This window comes from Ovis aries, chromosome 3 (genome assembly GCF_016772045.2).
Source record: "Ovis aries strain OAR_USU_Benz2616 breed Rambouillet chromosome 3, ARS-UI_Ramb_v3.0, whole genome shotgun sequence".
Taxonomy (NCBI): domain Eukaryota; kingdom Metazoa; phylum Chordata; class Mammalia; order Artiodactyla; family Bovidae; genus Ovis; species Ovis aries.
Window position 1 is genome coordinate 180446505 of NC_056056.1, and position 20178 is coordinate 180466682.

Here is a 20178-nt window from a genome sequence, read left to right on the forward strand (position 1 = left end):
TTTTTTTTTTTTTCCTTTGCCTGGGGTTTCTCTCCGCCACCCCTCCCCACTGCCCCCACCCCCACCAAGAGAAGGGTAGGGCCAGGCTCAGAGGAAAACAACAGCCAACTCCTCCTCTCCTTTTGAAATAAAGATGTCAAGCTGGTAAGGGCTGTCTTAAGTACTTTATGGAAGGATTAGCTAGAAGAGGAAGTGAAGAAAGCACAGTTAGCCTGGCTTCTAGCAATACCCTCCACCAGGCGACACAACAATGCAGCATTTTTTGAGTGAGCTTTTCTCCTTTTGAAAAGCTAACAGATCCGTGTTTTGTTTTTTGCTGGAGCAAGAATGGGCAAGAGGCAGGCTGTGATTAACATGCGTCCTTCATCCAGTGAGAGGGAAGTTGTCCCATCTCCAACCCCTTAGGTTAACAGTTTAAAAATAAAAAATAAAAGTCAGAAAGCCCTGACCCTCTCTTTTCCTCTACCCTCACCTGCCCTTCAGACAAGGAGCCCCACAGAACGCACCTCTGGGAGTTGCCCTTCCCCAGACACTGCCTGCCAATCTGAGCACCTGGATCTGCCATGGGCACTGCCGGGACTTGCTGAATCTGAAGAACAGAGCTTTTTTAGTGTCACCCTGCAGCCATCTGGGGGGCACAGCGGCTCTCAAATTACACTGAGCAATCTCTTGACGTTTTTAATTACACCTCAATTATCGTAAATGAGTCCTCACTTTCCAACACTGAATGCTTGCCTCGGTTTGGCAAACCTGCCATGTCCTCCTTCCTCGAGGCAGCTTTCCTTCTCATCCCAGACAGAAGTGGCCCCTCTCAGAACTCCTCGAATCCTTTGTCTGAGGCCTGTTTGAGACACTCATCACAGGCAGCTTCTGTATTTCAGTCACTGGGCCACTATTTCCCCCTGAGGACTGTAAACTCCCCTAAGGCAGAGGCCTCTGGGCTCTCCATAGGACGGGCTGGCTCCCTTCTCCCAATCCCATGACTCACAGCACCCTTCTAGGGTCTCTGTCATCTTCGCCTCACCTTAGAGTCATCTACGGATTTGTCTTGGCTCTCCCCTAAATGCCCCAGGGCACAGGCCAGGTCTTACTCAACCTCACACCCCACCACCACCTGGCAGAGTCTCTGGCACAGAGGAGCCAGTTAAATATTTGCTCAATTACACATCTGTGTACCCTCCCCCCACTCCCAGCAGCCTTGTATATAAATTGACTAATATTAATCAAGTGACTGTCTAAATAGGCCTTAAACCAGCCTCCCTTCTTACCATAAAGGGAATAAACCACCCGGTGAGGTTACAGGTTCAGACAGCACTCAGAAATGGCCACAGTGTTGCAGGAAGGCGCTAAGGTTCTTCCAGTTCAACAGTTACTCAACAGTTACTTTGCAATCCTGTTAAGCCCAGGAAAGGGTGCAGCGAACCCAGAAGCGGCTGGGTCTCTCAACTGCCCAGCGGAGAGAGATCCGCCGGTGCATAGGACCTGGGACTTCCCGGGAACCTTTTCCCCACACCAGCTGGGTGGGGCCGCAGATAGCAGCCCCGGTGCTCACCCTGCCCCCACACCTCAAGACAATCTGCAACCTAGTCCAGGAAGATACTCCGTCTCTGAGACACCTGGGCTCTTGGGGGCGCGGTGGGGGGGGGGGGGTGCAGGCCCGGGTGGGGGGCGGGGGGTAGGCGCAGGGGGGTGAGGGGTGAAGTCCTGCCCTGGGCGTGGCCCCTGGACAGCAGGAGATCAGGATCCTGAAAGAAGACATTTGGGGCGGGGGGCGGGGGGTAGCGGGGTAAGTAGAAAACCCTGGATCTGGCCCAAACGGGCACGATGCAATAGCCCAGCCCGGATCCTCTAGGAGCAGAACCCAGCTCTCCCCGCCCTCGCCCTGCTGGGGCGGTCCGCAGGTGCGCTGGAATCAGGTGCGCGCCGGGGTCGCGGAGATTGGTGCGGGCCTTCCCGGGCCTTCCACTCCCAGGAAGCAGAGGCCAAAAGTCAAAGGATGTGGATCTGTGAGGGAGGGGGAAGTCTTTCCTGTCTCGAGCCGGGATCCCCACCGGGTCCCCTTTCCCAAGCACCCGGCAGCACCTCTCCCGGTCCCCCTCCTCCGACCAGCCGATCGCACCCGGGCGAATGAGGAAGTCTGGAGCCGAGGGCGGAAACCGGGCCAAGAGCAATGTCTGCTGCAGGACTGTCCGATTCTGACTCGGGAGGACGCCCTGACAGCTACCAAACGGTCCCCGCCTGCCCGCTACCCCCGTTTCGAAAACGCCCGGAAACTTCCCAAGGAGCCGCAGCCCCGAGCCCCCCACCTGAACCTCGCCCAAGCAGCTGTGTCCAAGGGACAGAGGCTGCCCGGAAGGGGTTAAAAAGTTTGCCCAACTTGGGCACTGGGCGAGGCGAGGGCGGGGCGCGTGCCCCGGCGGCAGGGGGAGGTCGAGGCTCCCGGGTGCCCGGGCTGCGGAGTGCGCCGGCGGGAGGGCAGGGAGGGGGTACGGAGGGTTTCCGGGAAGCGCCCGGCCCCAAGCCTTCCTCGGCTCCCCGGTCTGGCTTCCGTCGGCGTCTTCACCGAGCATCCACGCGGGGGTCCCGGGGCCCCTCTGTGAAGGGTGCCCAGCCCGCTCTCCCCAGCCCATGCCTGCTCGCCGGCCGCGCGGAGGCCGAGAACCACTCATCGGCCCGCTCGCCCAGACTCCACGCGTCCGGTCCCCGCCACCCCCGCTCACCCGCTCGGGGCGGGACCCGCCGGTGGGGCTCGCTCACCTGAACCTGGATCTGCCCCGGGGAACAGGCGCTGCTTCTCCCGAGAGGGCTTCCTCGAGCGCTTCGGGCGACGGCGGGGTGGGGCGAGCGCGCGAGGCGGGAGCTGCAGCAGGTCAGCCTCGCTCAGCCTTCAGTGCCCTGCCCAGGAACAGCTAGGATCTGCGCGCCTCACCGCACCCTGCGCTGCTCCTCGCCGCCCTGCCGCCCCGCCCCTCTCAAAGCGCGCCCACTCCGAGCCCGGCGCCGGTTGCGGGGCGGAGCCTGAAGGGACGAGCCCGCCCCCGAGCTGTCTCACCCACTCCAACCAGCTGCTGCTCATGATGAACAGACAGCTTGACCTGTGGAAAGGCAGTGGGTGGAACCTATAGGCCCAGAGGGGTGGGAATACGTTCTCCCATCCGCCCCCATCTCCACCCTCTCCACCTTCCCCTGGTCTTCCTAGGCGGGAGCCCCGCCCCCTAAGGCGGGCACAACGAACCGCCAGGTTCCAGGAGAAGGATTGACACAGAGAGAATCCAACCAGGAGGAGTAGAGTCTCAGCGGATCCCGGCAGGGATTTTGGTGCATTGCCTGATTCCGGGCGAGGCCCGGCGGGAGCCGACTGAGAAAGTCCGGGCTGCTGACACTCCGCCCCGCGAGCTGTTTTCCCTGACCCATGTCATTCTGTTGATACCAGAACAGATATTAAGTACCATATATGGGAAAAGTGCTATTTTACAATGCAGATGGCCTGTGGGGGCGGACCTGGACTCAAGCCTCGGATCCGTTGTGGGCGCCCTGAGTTCCATTTTCGACCCTGTCTTTGGAGTGCGCACGCTGCAGTCTTTCAGCCTCCAGACATCTGCTCCGGTGGGTTCCTTCAGCCTGGAGTGCCCTTCCGAGCCTCTCTTTACCTCCACGTGGTTAACTCGCACATTTCCTTTCAGATATTTTTTCCAAAATGTTTTCTTGGGGTTCTTCAGGCTGGCAAAGCGCAGTGTGTGTGTGTTACTGCCCACAAAAAGAGGATTACAGAATTTTTTTTTTAATTTTTAAAAGATTTTGTTACATTAAAAGAAAAAGATTTTGTTACATTTTTAATCCATCTGGAATTCATTTTAATTTTGGAGTGGGAAAGAAATCGAATATAATTTTTGTAATAGCCAGCTGTCCACACACCATCATCACCTACCAACTCATATATTCTTGGATCTGTTTCTGGGTTGTATCCATTCGTCTTTCTGTGTGTTCCTGTGCCAGTTCCACAACACTTTAAGGATGGTAGCTCTATAATACATATTATATCTAAGAGGGAAAATTTCTTATTACTCTTTCCTTTTGGAATGTTATTCCTACTATGACTAGCTTCCAAATGAGCTTCAAAAAAAGTATGATCCATAGGCAAGACAAACCGGAAAAAAGGTTTTGCAACTCTGTGACAAAGAATCACCAACAATATGTGAATATCAACAATATGCACCCATAAGGTAAACCCGAAATGCTTTAAAATAAAAATGGTCCAAAAAGGAACGGTCTATTTAAAAAGAAGGAATAAAAATGTTCATGGAATGCCATTTTTCACCTATGAAGTTTTTTTAAAAAGAATAAAAAATGTCCACCGTCAGCCAGATTTAGAGATTACAGGTGAGAAAGTAAGTTGATCAATTTTTCTGATAATTAATCATAAAGTAATAATTGGAAAAGCACACCAAGATGAGTTTAATAGTTCTTCTTTGCAGCATATATAACTTGCATAATTTTTCTAAAACTGGGAGAGACTCACCCCAACATCATCTTGCATTTATCTCTCATAGCACTAACACACTAGATTTTTAAAAATATTTTTTACTTTATTTATTTTAATTGGATTACTTTACAATATTGTGATGGTTTTTGCCATACATCAGTATGAATTCGTCATAGGCATACATGTGTCCCCTCCATCCTGAAACCCCCTCCCACCTCTCTCTCTACTCTATCCCTCTAGGTTGTTCCAGAGCACCGGCTTTGGGTGCCCCGTTTCAAGCATCAAACTCACACTGGTTATCTATTCTACATAAGGTAATGTATACGTTTCAATGCTGTTCTCTCAAGTCATCCCACCCTCTGTTTCTCCCACTGAGTCCAAAAGTCTGTTCTTTACACCTGTGTCTCCTTTGCTGCCCTGTACACAGGATCGTCAGTACCATCTTTAGATTCCATATATACGTGTTAATGTACAGTATTTGTCTTTCTCTTTCTGACTGACTTCACTCTGTATAATAGACTAGGGGTTTATCCACCTCATTAGAACTGACTCAAATGCATTCCTTTTTGCAGCTGAGTAATATTCTGTTGAGCACTAATACATTAGCTTTTAATTGTCCATATACTTACTGTTTCCTCTGCCTGAGCTAGGAGCTGCCTGAGAGCGGATAGGAAATATGCCCTAAATGTCTCTGTGGACCCAGAACTGACACAAGGCTTGACATAACATGGTCTTAAGTGGATGCTTGAACAAGACTCAGAGAGCATCCATTTCCTTATCCATAAAATGAGTGCAATCACAGGGCCTTGCCTGCAGGACTGTTGGGGAGAACACAGGAGAAGTGGGCCTGTAAGTGTTTTATAAACTGCTAAGCAGTGTGTACTCTTGCCTGGAAAATCCCATGGATAGAGGAGCCTGGTAGGCTGTAGTCCATGGAGTCGCTAAGAGTCAAACATGACTGAGCGACAACTTCCCTTTCACTTTTCACTTTCATGCATTGGAGAAGGAAATGGCAACCCACTCTAGTGTTCTCGCCTGGAGAATCCCAGGGACGGGGGAGCCTGGTGGGCTTCTGTCTATGGGGTCGGACACAGAGTTGGACACGACTGAAGTGACTTAGCAGCAGCAGCAAGCAGTGTGTACTTAACAACAGAGCATTATCAATGATGATCGTATCTATTTTCCTCACCTTCAACCTCCTACACCACCTTCTCCAGAAAACTGAGGTCCCTAAGAAGATGGAAGGCCTGTCAGCTGAGCTCTGAATTCTCTCCTCATCATCTACTAGCCTGGATACCTTCCTACTTCAGGAAACCCTCCTGCTTACTGTCCGACCTAACCCTTCCTCTGTCTCCTAGAACCTACACCCTGGTGGTATTTTAGAAAAATATTTTATTCTCTCCTCATCATCTACTAGCCTGGATACCTTCCTACTTCAGGAAACCCTCCTGCTTACTGTCCGACCTAACCCTTCCTCTGTCTCCTAGAACCTACACCCTGGTGGTATTTTAGAAAAATATTTTATCTATTTTGTCTGAGTATTAAAATAGTATTATGGTTGGTATACATGAGTGCTAAGTTGCTTCAGTTGTGTCCAACTCTTTGCAACCCTATGTACGGACTGTAACCTGCCAGGCTTCTCTGTCCATGGGATTTCCCAGACAAGAATACTGGAGTGGATTGCCATTTCCTCCTCCAGGGGATCTTCCCAACCCAGGGATTGAACCCACGTCTCTTACATCTCCTGCAATGACAGGCAGGTTCATTACCACCAGCATCACCCAGGAAGCCAGCCCATGGTTGGTAGAGAAAATACTAAAAAATAAATCAAAAATATCTACAACCTTACCAACTCACTATAGCACCTATTAACAAATGTTATTTCCTTCAAATCTTTCTCAGACTGAAGTCTGAAGTTGCTTAGTCGTGTCTGACTCTTTGCCACCCCATGGACTGTAGCCTATCAGGCTCCTCCGTCCATGGGATTTTCCAGGCAAGAGTGCTGGAGTGGATTGCCATTTCTTTCTCCAGGGGATCTTCCCAACCCAGGAATTGAACCCAGGTCTCCCACATTGCAGGCAGACGCTTTACCATCTGAGCCACCAGGGAAGCCCTTTCAAATCTCTACACATACATATTTAAAACAAAATTGACAGATCAACATGTATATGGTCATCTGATTTATTACAAAGGTGCCACTGTAAATAAGGGGGAAAGATGGTCTTTTTTTTTTCATTTTATTTATTCTTTTTTTTTTTTGCCACCTTACACAGCATGTGGAATTTTAGTTCTTCAACCAGAAATAGAACCCACACCCTCAGGATTGGAAGCACAGAGTTTCAACCACTGGACCACCAGGGCAGTCCCAGAGATGATCTTTTTAATAAATGGTGCTAGATCAACTGCCTATCTACACATTGAAATAGATTTTTTTTTTTCTCCTTCTCTTATACCATTGAGAGGAATAGCTTAGGATGAATCTGAGACCTAAATGTAAAAAATTAAATGTGAAACTTCTAAAAGAAAGTTCTTCATGACTTTGAATTAGGCCAAAAAAATTTTAAGACACAAAAAGTATAAATGATAGGAAAAGATTGTTAAATTCAACTTCGTTAAAATAAAGAACTTTCATCCATTAAAAGATGCATTTAAGAGAGTGAAAAATCAGACCATAGACTGGGAGAAAATATTTATAATACATATATACAAAGCAAGGGTGTTATCCAGAATTTATCAAGAACATCTATGTTAAGGGAAAGACAAACAACCCAACTTTTTTTTTCTGTTTTAATGGGCAGACTTGAATGAGTACTACATAAGAAAGGATAACTAGCCAGGAAGCAAATTGAAAAGGTGCTAACCCTCATTAGTTATCACAAAATACAAGTTGAAACCACAATGAGTTAGCACCACTCCAGCTAGAATGGCTGAAATTAACATAACATGTGTTAGCGAAGATGGGACTTCCTCAATCTCTCATAAATTGCTGATGGGAATGTAAGTTTCTATAACCACTTTGGGAAAGTGTTTGGCTCTATGTTCTAACATTGAATATACTTGTATAGGGGTTTACCTGGTGGCTCAGGTAAGATCTTTCCTGAGTTGGAAAGATCCCCCTGGAGAAGGGGATGGCAACCCATTCCAGTATTCTTTCCTGGAGAATTCCATGGACAGAGGAACCTTGTGGGCTACACTCTACGGGATCACAAAAAGTCGGACCCGACTGAGCGACTAACACACCATACTTATATAACCTGTGATCCACAGTTCCACTCTTAACTACATACCCAACAGAAGTGAGTGCTCACACCTGACAAAGACATGTACAGAAATGTTCATAGCAGCTTAACATGGCCAAGAACAAGGAAGAGAAAAGCCTACCAACAGTACAATGGATAAACTGAGAATATTCATGCAGTAGACTACTATACAGAAATAAAAAGGCAGAAATTAGTATCATGTGTGAAAAAAGCACAGTGACTCGGATATCCATGAACTGATGAGCGGACGAACAGAACCGTGGTATATTCCTACAATGGCATATTACTCAGCAACAAAAAGGAATGGCGCACCAACACATGCTACAAGATAAGTAAAAGAAGCCAGTCACTAAAGACCACATAGTGTATAACTGCATGTGTGTAAAATGTCCAGAATAGGCAAATCTTTAGCGATAGAAGATAGACTAATGGTTGCCACAGGCTGGGGAAGGGAAACAATAGGAATTTACTGCTAATGGGTATGATGAGGGTTTTTGGTTTTTGTTTTTTTTTTGAGACAATGAAAATATTCTGAAATAAGATAGTGGGGGTGGTTGCACAACTCTCTGATACACTAAACTGAGAAATTAGACAAATTGAGAAAGTAGCATGGAAACATGTATATTACCATATGTAAAATGGATAGCCAGTGGAAATTTGCTGTATGATGCAGAGAGCTCAGTCAGGTGCTCTGTGACAAACTAGAGATGTGGGATGGGGTGGAAGGTGGGAGGGAGGTTCAAGAGGGAGGGGACATATGTATACCTATGATTGATTCATGTTGATGTATGGCAGAGACCAACACAGTATTGTAAAGCAATTATCCTCCAATTAAAAATAAGTTTAAAAAAAAGAAAAAACAACTGAATTGCTTACTTTAAAAGGATGAACTTTATGGTATATAACTTGTATCTTAAGCTGTTATTATTTTTTTTAATGAATGATTTTCACAGACACACTGCTAAGTGAAAGTTTAGACACACACACACAAGTAGATATTCTATGATTCCATTTTTGTGAAGTTCTATAACAGGCAAAATCAAACTCTAGTAAAATAAGCCAGAATAGAGGTTTTCTTTGAAGAGAGTTAGTGAATGGGAGAGGAACCAAAGGAAACTTCTGGAGTACTGGAATGTTCTGTGTCTCAATCTGGTTGGTAGTTCCAACTGGGTCTCCACGTGTAAAATTCATTGATTTGTACACTTAAGACTTCTGTGCTGTGCTGACGCTAAGTATGTATTTCAATAAAAAAGGAAGATAATAAAGTAAAACTGAAGCAAACTATAAACAATGGGCAAAGATGGATAAAAGGTTTATGGGAGTCCTTTGTCCTAGTACTACAAATTTATTTAAGTTCGTGACTCTATAAAATTAAAAGCTACAAATAACATGAAAGTGAAAGGCACTCTGCTGCTGCTGCTGCTGCTAAGTCGCTTCAGCCGTGTCCAACTCTGTGTGACCCCATAGACGGCAGCCCACCAGGCTCCCCCGTCCCTGGGATTCTCCAGGCAAGAACACTGGAGGGGGTTGCCATTTCCTTCTCCAATGCATGAAAGTGAAAAGTAAAAGTGAAGTCTCTCAGTCGTGTCCGACTGTTCTCGACCCCATGGACTGCAGCCTACCAGGCTCCCCCGTCCATAGGATTTTCCAGGCAGAGTACTGGAGTGGGGTGCCATTGCCTTCTCCAGAAAGGCACTCAGTCATCTCCAACTTTTTGTGACTCCACAGACCTTACAGTCCATGGAATTCTCCAGGCCAGAATACTGGAGTGGGTAGCCTTTCCCTTCTCCAGGGGATCTTCCCAACCCAGGGATCGAACCCAGGTTTCCCACATTGCGAGTGGATTCTTTACCAGCTAAGACACAAGGGAAGCCCAAGAATACAGGAGTGGGTAGCCTATCCTTTCTCCAGTGGATCTTCCTGACCCAGTAATCAAATCAGGGTCTCCTGCATTGCAGGTGGATTCTTTACCAACTGAGCTATCAGGGAAGCCCTGATAACATATAACATAAATAACACGTATATGTTATTTGTATTAACGATAACAACTGATAACAAATAACATAAAGAAATACGATTCAAGTCATACTGTATACATAGTTTATGTTCTTGCTAATTCTTTTTCTCTTCAACGTCTTGGCAGCTCATCTGCCTATAACCATACTTGGGGATTTCTCTGTCTTAAAAACAAACCAGAAAAAGGATTACTATCCAAAATATTCAAAGAATTCTTAAAACTCAACAGGAAGAAAACAAACCACATGATTAAAAAAAAAAAAAAAGACAAAAAAACCTTAACAGAAAAATGATATACAGAGGGCAGATAAACATATGAAAAGATGTTCGCATCATATATCATGAGAAAAAAGCAAATGGAAACAATGAGCCTCCACTACACACCTGTTAGAATGGCCAGAATCTGGAACATTGATAACACCAAATGCCCGTGAGGATCTGGAGCAACTGGAACTCTTATTGATTGCTGGTGGGCATGCAAAGCCACTTTGGAAGCCAGTGTTGTGGTTTCTAACAAAACTCAACAAACTCTTAGCATCAGTTCAGTTCAGTCGCTCAGTCGTGTCCGACTCTTTGCGACCCCATGAATCGCAGCACCATACTACTACTGCTATTGCTAAGTCGCTTCAGTCGTGTCCGACTCTGTGTGACCCCATAGATGGCAGCCCACCAGGCTCCCCCGTCCCTGGGATTCTCCACGCAAGAACACTGGAGTGGGTTGCCATTTCCTTCTCCAATGCATGAAAGTGAAAAGTGAAAATGAAGTCGCTCAGTCGTGTCTGACTCCCAGCGACCCCATGGACTGCAGCCCACCAGGCTCCTCCATCCATAGGGTTTTCCAGGCAAGAGTACTGGAGTGGGGTGCCATTGCCCATATCATCCAGCAATTCTTCTCCTCAGTGTTTATCCAGAGGAGTTGAAAACATGTACACCTCCAAACCTGCACATAGATGTTTCCAGTTGTTTTATTCATAATTGCCCAAACCTGGAAGCAACAAGATGTCCTTCTGTGGGCAAATGGATAAATAAACTGCTCCACATCCTGACAATGAAATATTAGTGCTAAAAAAATATGAACTCTGGAGATATGAAAAGACATGGAGGAAGCTTAAACATATTATTAACTGAAAGACTCAATATGAAAAAAACTGCCTGTTAATATGATTCCAACTATATGACATTCTGAAAAACAGCAAAACTATGGGGAAAAAAGATGAGTAGTTTTTGAGGGGTTGTAGAAGGGGAGGACCAAACAGGCAGGGCACAGAGAGTTTTTAGAGCAGTGAAAATATTCTAGCGACCTCCCTGGTGGTCCAGTGGTTGAGAATCCACCTTCCAATGCAGGGAACAGGGGTTCAAACCTGGTGAGGGAACTAAGATTTCATATGCCTCCAGGTAACTAAGTCCATGCACCATAATTAGAGAGACCTTCCTGCCGCAACTAGCGAGCCCACATGCTCTAGAGTCCTTGCTCCACAATAAGAGAAGTCCACGCCCACAACTAGAGAAAGTCTGTGAGCCACAAGGAAGACCCAACACAGCCAAAAAATTTAAGTTTAAATTAAAAAGTTTTTTAATTAAAAAAAAAAAAAAACTCTCATGAGTGATGTATTCAACGTTCTCCCCTAGATCTCATCAGCAGATTTATCCAGAAAGTGAGCCTTAACTCACAGCATCTGCATCAGGCCCTCAGATACCACACCTTGCTCTCACTCACCCTCTCTCTGAATCTGCTCTTCAGATGTCCACAAGCCCAAAGCCTCACTGAGGTCTTGCCTTCCTAGATGGCATTTGAATCTGTTCAACATCCCTTCCTCCCAACACAGACTTTCTAGAAACTCCCGAGAAGGGCTGGTTGCTTTCCCTGTTCTCCCTTCCATGATTGCTTCCTGGTCTAGGGTGGACACACAGCTGGAATGCACCGGTTTGGGCTATAACTGTTTGTGGAAGGTGGTGTTTCTTTCAACTGGCTGGCACCTGGTTTATATTGATCCTTCAGTATTTTTAATAGCACCTCTGTCAGAGGCTTCCATTTACCGAGTGATTACCATGTGGCAGGCATGGTGCCAAGTGCTTTGGTTAAACATCTCATTTAATCCTCACAAGGACACTAGGAGGTTAGAGATGAATATTGTCCCCATTTTACAGATGAGGAAGCAGAGGCTCAGAGAACTGAGGTTGCCTTGCTAAGTTCACACAGTGCTGGGGCCAGAGTTCAGCCCATGTCCGTGGAGCTTCAGAGCCCAAGTGCTACATAGTGCTACACAGAGGTGCCCAGTGTTTTCAGCTCTCTTCTCCCTTCTTCTCCTCGCTCCCAGATCTGGCCTCTGACCTACTCCCCCACTTTCAAATATTATATTCACGTGTGGTGGTTTAGTTGCTAAATCATGCCTGACTCTTGCGACCTCATGGACCGTAGCTTGCCAGGCTCCTCTGTCCAGGGGATTCTCCAGGTAAAAATACTGGAGTATATTCATGTGAGTGACTTTCAAATCCGTATCTCCAACCCCAGCCTTTTCCTGATGGTCAGTCTTTCTTTTTTTCCCCAATTTGTTTTTATTGTGGTTAAAATACATACATAACGTAATATGTGCCATCTTAATCATGCTTGAGTGTATGGTTCAGTGGCATAAAGAACATGTACTGTTGTGCAACCATCACCACTATACCGCTCCAAAATCCTTTTCATCTTGCAAAGCTGAAACTCTATAGCCACTCAACAAACAGTACCTCCCCCATCCTCCTTTCCTGCCCCACCCCACCTCCTGGAAAACCACAGGGCCACTTTCTATCTCTATGAGCTTGACTATTTTAGGTCCTTCTCAGATGTAAGTGGACTCAAACAGCATTTGTCTTTTTTTTCGCTTAGCATAATGTCATCAACATTCATCCATTTCCTTCTTAATGCTGAATAATATTCTGCTATAATTATATATATATATATATAATAATATATGTACATACCACATTTTGCTTATTCTTTCATCCATTGTTGAATACTTGGGTTGCTTCCACATTTTAGTTATTGTGTCTAATACTCCTATGAACATAGATGCACAAACATCTCTTCTGTTTTCAGTTTTGGGAAGTATAAGCTCAGAGTATAATCACTGGATCATAAAAAGTAATTCTATTTTTATTTTTTTAGGAATATCATACTGTTTCACAGCAGCTATATTTCACCTTCTTACCAACCGTGCACAAGGTTTCCAGTTTTGTCCACATCCTTTCTTCTGTTTATTTATCATAATAAAAAATATTGTTAACAAAGAAGATACATACAACAGGAAAATAGGTGAAAAGCTTTTGGTTTTGGATAGTAGCCATTTTAATGGATATAAAGTGATATCTCGTTGTGGTTTTGATTTGCATTTCCGTGATGATTAGTGTTGTCGAGAATCTTTTCATGTATGTATCGGCCATTTGTATGTCTTCTTTGCAGAAATGTCTATTCAAGTCCTTTGCCCATTTTGGAATCATACTGTTTGGGAATTTTTGTTGATGAACTTCAGGAGTTCTCTGTATATTCTGGATATTAATCCCTTATCAGATGTATGATTTGCAAGTAGTTCCCTTTAGTCTCTGGGTTATTATTTTACCCTGTTGATATTGTTTTCTGATGCACAAATTTTTTTTTCATGAAGTGCAATTTGCCTATTTTTTTCTTTTGTTGCATGTGCCCTTCAGTGTTTTTTTAAAAAAAACCCATATAATATTTTATGCTAAAATAATACATCTTAGACTAAACAGAATATCTTTGGAAGGATATACAAGAAGTAAGTAATACTGGCTATTCTTAGAAGAACTGGGTGATGGGAAAATAAGAGTGGGAGAATTTTCACTGAAGAAAAAAAACCTTTCTCTCTCTTAAATTTATACTCATATAAATACATTACCTATTTAAATAAAAATCAAATTTAAATATAAAAAGATATGCTACAAATTAAAATATAGATATAAAATAATACATTCTCATTTTTTTAACCTAGAAAAAAAATTTAAGCACTTAAAAAAAAAGTGTAAATCACCTGCAGTTTTATTACCCAAGATTCTCAGTGCGTTTCCCTATTGTTCAGTTGTCTAATGATTTGATTCTTGCCAAACCTGTCTGCAAGCCTGACTCCCAACTCTGCTCACATTCCCAGCTTCTCAATTCCAAGCAGACTCAACCTAGAGGCCCCTCCTTACTCCTCCGTCAGTTTTCTCCCCTAACTCCTAGGAGACTTCACTCCTCACTTCCCTCACCCTCACAGCCTCCTCATCCAGCCTTCCTTTCCTTCTCCTCAGCATCTCCTTACCTGGAAAATCCCATGGACAGAGGAGCCTGGTAGGCTGCAGTCCATGGGGTCTCAAAGAGTCAGACATGACTGAACGACTTCACTTTCACTTTTCACTTTCATTCACTGGGGAAGGAAATGGCAACCCACTCCAGTGTTCTTGCCTGGAGAATCCCAGGGACAGCGCAGCCTGGTGGGCTGCCGTCTACGGGGTCGCACAGAGTCGGACACTGAAGTGACTTAGCAGCAGCAGCAGCAGCAGCAGCATCTCCTTGCACTCTGGCACTTTCCCTCCCCTCCTCCTCTCCAGACCATGACCTGAGCTTCCCAGCAGGGCCCTCCCCCACTGCCTCTTCCCACTTCCACTGGTACTTTCCCCTATCCCAAGATCAGTGTCCTGAAGCCCAGCTTGTTGTTGTTGTTTAGTTGGTAAGTCGTGTCCAACTCTGAGACCCCATGGACTGTAGCTTACCAGGCTTCTCTGTCCATGTGATTTCCCAGGCAAGAATACTGGAGTGGGTTGCCATTTCCTTCTCCAGGGGAATCTTCCCAACTCAGGGATTGAACCCACGTCTCCTGCTTAGCAGGCGAATTCTTTACCAATGTGTCACCAGTGAATCCCAGCTTAGCACAAACTTACTATCATGTGCCAGGCATGGAGTTATGCACTTGGCACATTGCCTTATTAAATCCTCATCTCAGTTTTTTCATGTGGGTACTATTATTCTCCCCCATCTCACAGATGAGGAAACTGAGGCTCAGGGGAGTTAAATAATTTGCCCAAGACTAGATCTCTCAGATCATGATAACAACATTATGATTATCATTTGTTCATTACTCTCAACAACCCAATTATCATTACTTTTTCTGAAGCACGGAACATTAAGTAACTTGATCAAGGTTATTCAGCTAGTAGGTAGAAAGGCTGAGATTTGAACCTAGATATTGGGAAGATGCTCTGGAGAAAGAAATGGCAACCCAGTCCAGTATTCTTGCCTGGGAAATTCCATGGACAAGAGGAGCCTGGTGGGCTACAGTCCATGGGGTCACAAAGAGTCGGACAGGACAAGGCACGCACGCAGTTCTATCACTTATGCTCATTGCGCAAAATCCAAAACCTCTCACCTTGATGCTCTGCCATTCGTAGACACTACCCTGGACCTCAAAGAGCCTGGGGTACATCTTGCTCTTCCCCTGCCAAAAATCATTTCAGCACTTTCCTTGTGAAGCCCAAACTCCTAGCCTGGTATCCTGAGAAGTAGAAGTGTTAGTCCATCAGTCATGTCCAACTCTTTGCAACCCCATGGAATGTAGCCCACCAGGCTCCTCTGTCCATGGAATTTCCCAGGCAAGAATACTGGAGTGGGTAGCCACTCCCTTCTCCAGGAGATCTTCCCAACCCAAGGATCAAACTTGGGTATCCTGCATTGTAGGCAGATTCTTCACTGCCTCAACCAATGGAGAAGCCTGGTATCCTGGGCTAAGGGCAATTATCTCTAACTACTTGATAAGACCTATCACCTCCTGGCCTTCTGCAGGGACTTACAACAGAAGCAGCAGCTCACTGAACCTGCCCACTCTCCGAATCGACCATGGTCACACCACTGCTTTCATACTTTCTCCAACAGTTCTGCCCACTGACCATTGCCCATCCGTCCAGACCCCAGCCCCGCTCTAGAAAACAGCCTCTCCGTCTGCCTCACCTATAGCGTCCTCTGACGGCACTTCTCCCCCTCTGTCGTGTGCCTGCTTTTTGCTGCCTGGATCACAATTCAGACTCTGCCACCTACTGTGCTTCAGTATCTTTGTTTGGAAAATGAGGAGGGTGATAGTCCTCTCATCATCATCAGATGAAATGACGTCATCTATGTCAAACACCACCAAGAGTCGGCCCAGAGTAAGGGCCAAAGAGTGTTTGCTGGGATTTGGCGTTGAACAATCTGCAGTCTCTGCTCTGATGATGCCTTCACGGGTGCTAACCTAGTGAAGGCTGAAAGGTTATTCACTAGGTGAATAACCTAGTGAGGGCTGCAAAGAATAAATGCTGTAGGGGTGCTGTGGGTGCAGAAGAGGGGTGGGCATTTAGGGGAAGAGGGAGGAGAAGCTTATTCCAACCAGACAACAGGGTACAAGGTCCAGTGAGGAGAAGAGAGACTGTGCAGGACTCAGCAGCTCGCTGTTCAGGTGGGAAGTATCAAGGAGGCAGGAGGGGTAGGAAGGGGCAATGACCTGCCGCAGAAACTGGGGCCCTCAGACCAACAGCATGGCGGCACCAGCCTCACCTGGGAGCTGGTTAGAAATGCTGGGTCTTAGGATCCAACCCAGACCCACAGAATCCAAATCTGCTCGTTAACAAGCCCCCCAAATAGTTTGCATTGTCTTTAAATGGGGCAAACCCTGGCCTTAATCTGGTGTCCTGTGGTACTACTAAGGAGCTTTCACACCATTGCACGTTGGAATTCCTGGGGAGATTTTCCTTAACTTAGTATCTCAGGCAATGGGTCCTGAGTACCCTTATTTTATAAATGTGTTATTCATTCAACAAATGACTACTGGGCACAGGACCATGCCTTCTGTCCCCCTGGAATGGCACACAGGGCCTCTCTTTTAGCATGCACTCAACAAACATCATCCCCTGAAGAAGGAAATAGTAACCCATTTCTTGCCTGGAAAGTCTCATGGACAGAGGAGCCTGGCAGGCCACAGTTCACGGGGTTGCAAAGAGTCAGATGCGACTGAGCACAACACACATCATGCCAGTAATCTAGGCCTGGGCTCCCTTGCCCAACTTACACTTTCTGTCTAGGGCCATCCAGGTCTCCCTGTCATCAAAGATCTACACTTTCCCCCACCTTCCTCTTGAGCCTCTGAGTGGGCTGACTCCTTCAGATCCTCCCACTCTGGTATGGAGATGCTCCCTTGTGCTCCTGTAGCACGCTGAGCTTGTTTCTGTCATAGCATCCCTGTGTTGTCAGCCTGCCTGCCTCCAGTCATGGAGCCAGGAGCTTCCCATGCACAGATCAGTGCTCTGTTTGTGCCTGTATCCCCAGGACCTGGCACGGCTAAATGTTTGTAGGGTGAATGAACAAACAAATAATCTAATAAAAATTAAAATAGACACACTACTATATAAACATAAATAGCCAACAAGGACCTACTGTATAGCACAGAGTACTTTATTCAATATCTTGTAATAATGTATAATGGAAAAGAATCTGAAAAAGAATATATACATATATGTATATATATAACTGAATCACTTTTCTGTATACCTGGAACTAACACAAATTGTAATTGACTTTATTTCAATAAAAAGAGAAAAGGCATAGATGTGAAAGCACACCACCAATCCAATGCTAGATAATACAATTATTTATTTGTGTCTGTCCCAGGGTGTTTTTCCACAGATGGGTGCTAGAGAATAAATAACTATGCTTTCTGTTTTTCTTAAGAGCTTTCCTGAGATATAATTTGCATACCTTTCACCCATGTAAAGTGTACAATTCAGTGGTTTTGAATCTAGTCACAGAGTTATGCAACCATCAACACTGTTTAATTGGAGAACATTTTCATCACTCCAAAGAAACCCCATATCTGTTACAGGCACTCCCCATTTCCCCCCAACTTCCTCCTCCTGCCTGAGGCAACCACCAGTCTACTGCCTGTCTCTAGAGACGTGCCTTTTATGGACATTTCATGTAAACAGAGTATATAATATGCAGTCCTCTGCATCTGGTTCCTTTCACCAAGCATGAGTATTCCAGGTCCATTTATGTGGTGCTTGCATTAGTACTTCATTCCTTTTATTGCTGAGTCATCTTCCCGTGTGTAGGCTTCCCTGGTGGCTCAGATGGTAAAGAATCCACCTGCAAGGCGGGAGACCTGGGTTCGATCCCTGGGTTGGGAAGACCCCCTGGAGGAGGGCATGGCAATCCACTCCAATACACTTGCCTGGAGAATCCCCATAGACAGAGGAGTCTGGTGGGCTACAGCCCATGGGGTTGCAAAGAGTTGGACACAATAGCTGACTAAGCACAGCACAGCATCCCCTTGTATGGATATACCATATTCTGTGTATCCACTCATCAGATGACAATAATCAACTTTCCTGTAGGTTTATAACATTTAGCTTTTGCAACTGCATTCTCATCCCCCCTCACTTCATCTTGACATTTACTGTTTGAGGAAGGTTGTGTTTATCCCAGGTGGTTCAGTGGTAAAGAATCCACCTGCCAATGCAGAAAACACAAGAGACTTGAGTTCAATCACTGGATTGGGAAGATCCCCTGGGGTAGGAAATGGCATCCAGTATTCTTGCTTGGAAATTTCCATGGACAGAGGAGCCTATAGTCCATGGTGGGCTATAGTCCATGGAGTTGCAAAGAGTCAGATTTGACTGAGCATGCAAGCTGAGGCAAACTGAGGCTAGAATGAGCAGGTATGACTTGCCAGATATCACAGGCGATTAAAAGGCACAGTTATAATCTGAAGCCCTTTCCTCTGTGCTGTTCTGCCTTCCTCCTCAGTCCATTTTCTGTCACAAGCCCCTTTTCCCTTTATATTAATGACTCTGCTCCTCATGGCGTCCACAATGCCCCAGGCTACTGTGCCTTGGATACACAGAGGTTCGGATGTGTGCTCAGAGAGGGCATTAAATCTGTATCTGATCTGGATTTATAAGCCAAACATTTGCCATCCTTCCAGCCTCTGTGTAGATGGGCTGCTTCTGGGTCCTGGGTGTGGGGGCGGGGGTAGCCCAGAGGAGACAGAGTTTCAGGAGGATATGACCCCACCATCCACTCTGCAGAAAGAGGCCTCCCCCACCTGCTCCAGTGCCACCCAGATCTTCCTGTGGCCACTTCCTTCTGCCTGCCGTACCCCTTCCTCTCTAACCACAGAGAACATTAACACACTTCTTGATAACACTGGTAACATTGCCACACAATTCTTTATTTGTCTGCTCCTCCAAACCTGGGAGCACAGATCTGAAAATCACCTTAGTGTCACAGCAGCTGACACTTATTAGGATCTGGGTCAATGCTGGTGGAATGAATGGGTCTTCCTTTTTTTCTCTCTCTCTCTTTTGGCTGCTCTGAGTCTTCTTTGCTGCACAAGGGATTTCTCTAGTTGCAGTGAGAGGGGGCCACTTTTCATTGCTGTGTTTGGGCTTCTCATTGCAATGGCTTCTCTTGTTGTGGAGCAGGGCATTCGAGCTTCAGTAATTGCAGCACGCAGCTTCCATAGTTGCGACTTGAGGGTTCTAGAGTGTGGGCCCAGTAATTGTGGTACATGGGCTTGGTTGCTCTACGGCATGGGGGTTCTTCTCAGACCAGGGATTGAACCTGTGTCCCCTGCCTCAGCAGGTGGATTCTTATCCACTGCGCCACCAGGGAAGTCCCACTCTTTCCTGTTTTAATAATGGTGCCTATTGGGAATTCTGGGCAGTTCAGTGGTTAGGACTCAGCACTTTCACTGCTGAGGGCCAAGTTTCAATCCCTGGTCAGGGAACTAAGATTCCGCAAGTCATGTGGCATAGCTAATAAAACATGAATTACTTAATTTAAAAAAAGTATCTATCATCTATTACATGCACCATAAGACATTTATCCTGACAACAACCCTCGGATATGGTGTCTTATCTCCTTTTCACAGAGGTAGTAGGGACTCAGAAAGGTAAAGCTTACAAGCCCAAGGCCTCATAGACAATAAGAAACAAAGCAGAGGTTTAAATCTACACCTATTTGCCTTGCAATATGCTGCTTTTACCACCAGTGGACCCCTCTTGCAGCAAGTGTGAATTTAGAATCAGGATTTTGGAAGTGAATAATATACAAATTTAAAAAAAAAAAGACAAATTTCAACATGAATCAACTATACCTCAATTAAAAAATAAAATATGCATCACATTAAAAAATAAATAAGTAAATAAAGCACAAGGATGCCCATAGCTTCGCAAACTCTTGCCTGTAATCTCTATTAGATCTCACTTCTGGTCTCAGGAGAGAAAAACAGCTCAGAGAGGTTAAGAGACTTCCAAAAACATACAGCTTGGTAGGAAGACCAGCCTTCAAGTCCAAGCCTGCTTGTTTCCACGGGCAAACTTACATCAGCACAGCACAACTGTCGGGTGATTATTCCACAC

The 20178-nt window shown here is 45.7% G+C and overlaps 2 protein-coding genes across 3 annotated transcripts in view; one reads left to right on the forward strand and one right to left on the reverse strand.

The window, feature by feature from the left end:
* The window catches only part of MYH9 (myosin heavy chain 9), an 86076-nt gene extending 83156 nt beyond the window's left edge, over positions 1 to 2920 (reverse strand). The window contains exon 1 of one of the 2 annotated variants that reach the window (XM_027967749.3): positions 2758 to 2920. The gene's annotated coding sequence lies outside the window, so the exon portion shown is untranslated. Of the gene's footprint in view, positions 1 to 1268; positions 1449 to 2757 lie in introns of those variants that run through there. The other variant, XM_060413170.1, reaches the window with a different exon arrangement.
* The window catches only part of LOC114114032 (uncharacterized), a 30120-nt gene continuing 12570 nt past the window's right edge, over positions 2629 to 20178 (forward strand). The window contains exons 1-3 of the mRNA XM_042247375.1: positions 2629 to 2869; positions 3221 to 3606; positions 4724 to 4797. Of these exons, the coding sequence (XP_042103309.1) occupies positions 2629 to 2869; positions 3221 to 3606; positions 4724 to 4797 (701 nt within the window). The remainder of the gene's footprint in view (positions 2870 to 3220; positions 3607 to 4723; positions 4798 to 20178) is intronic.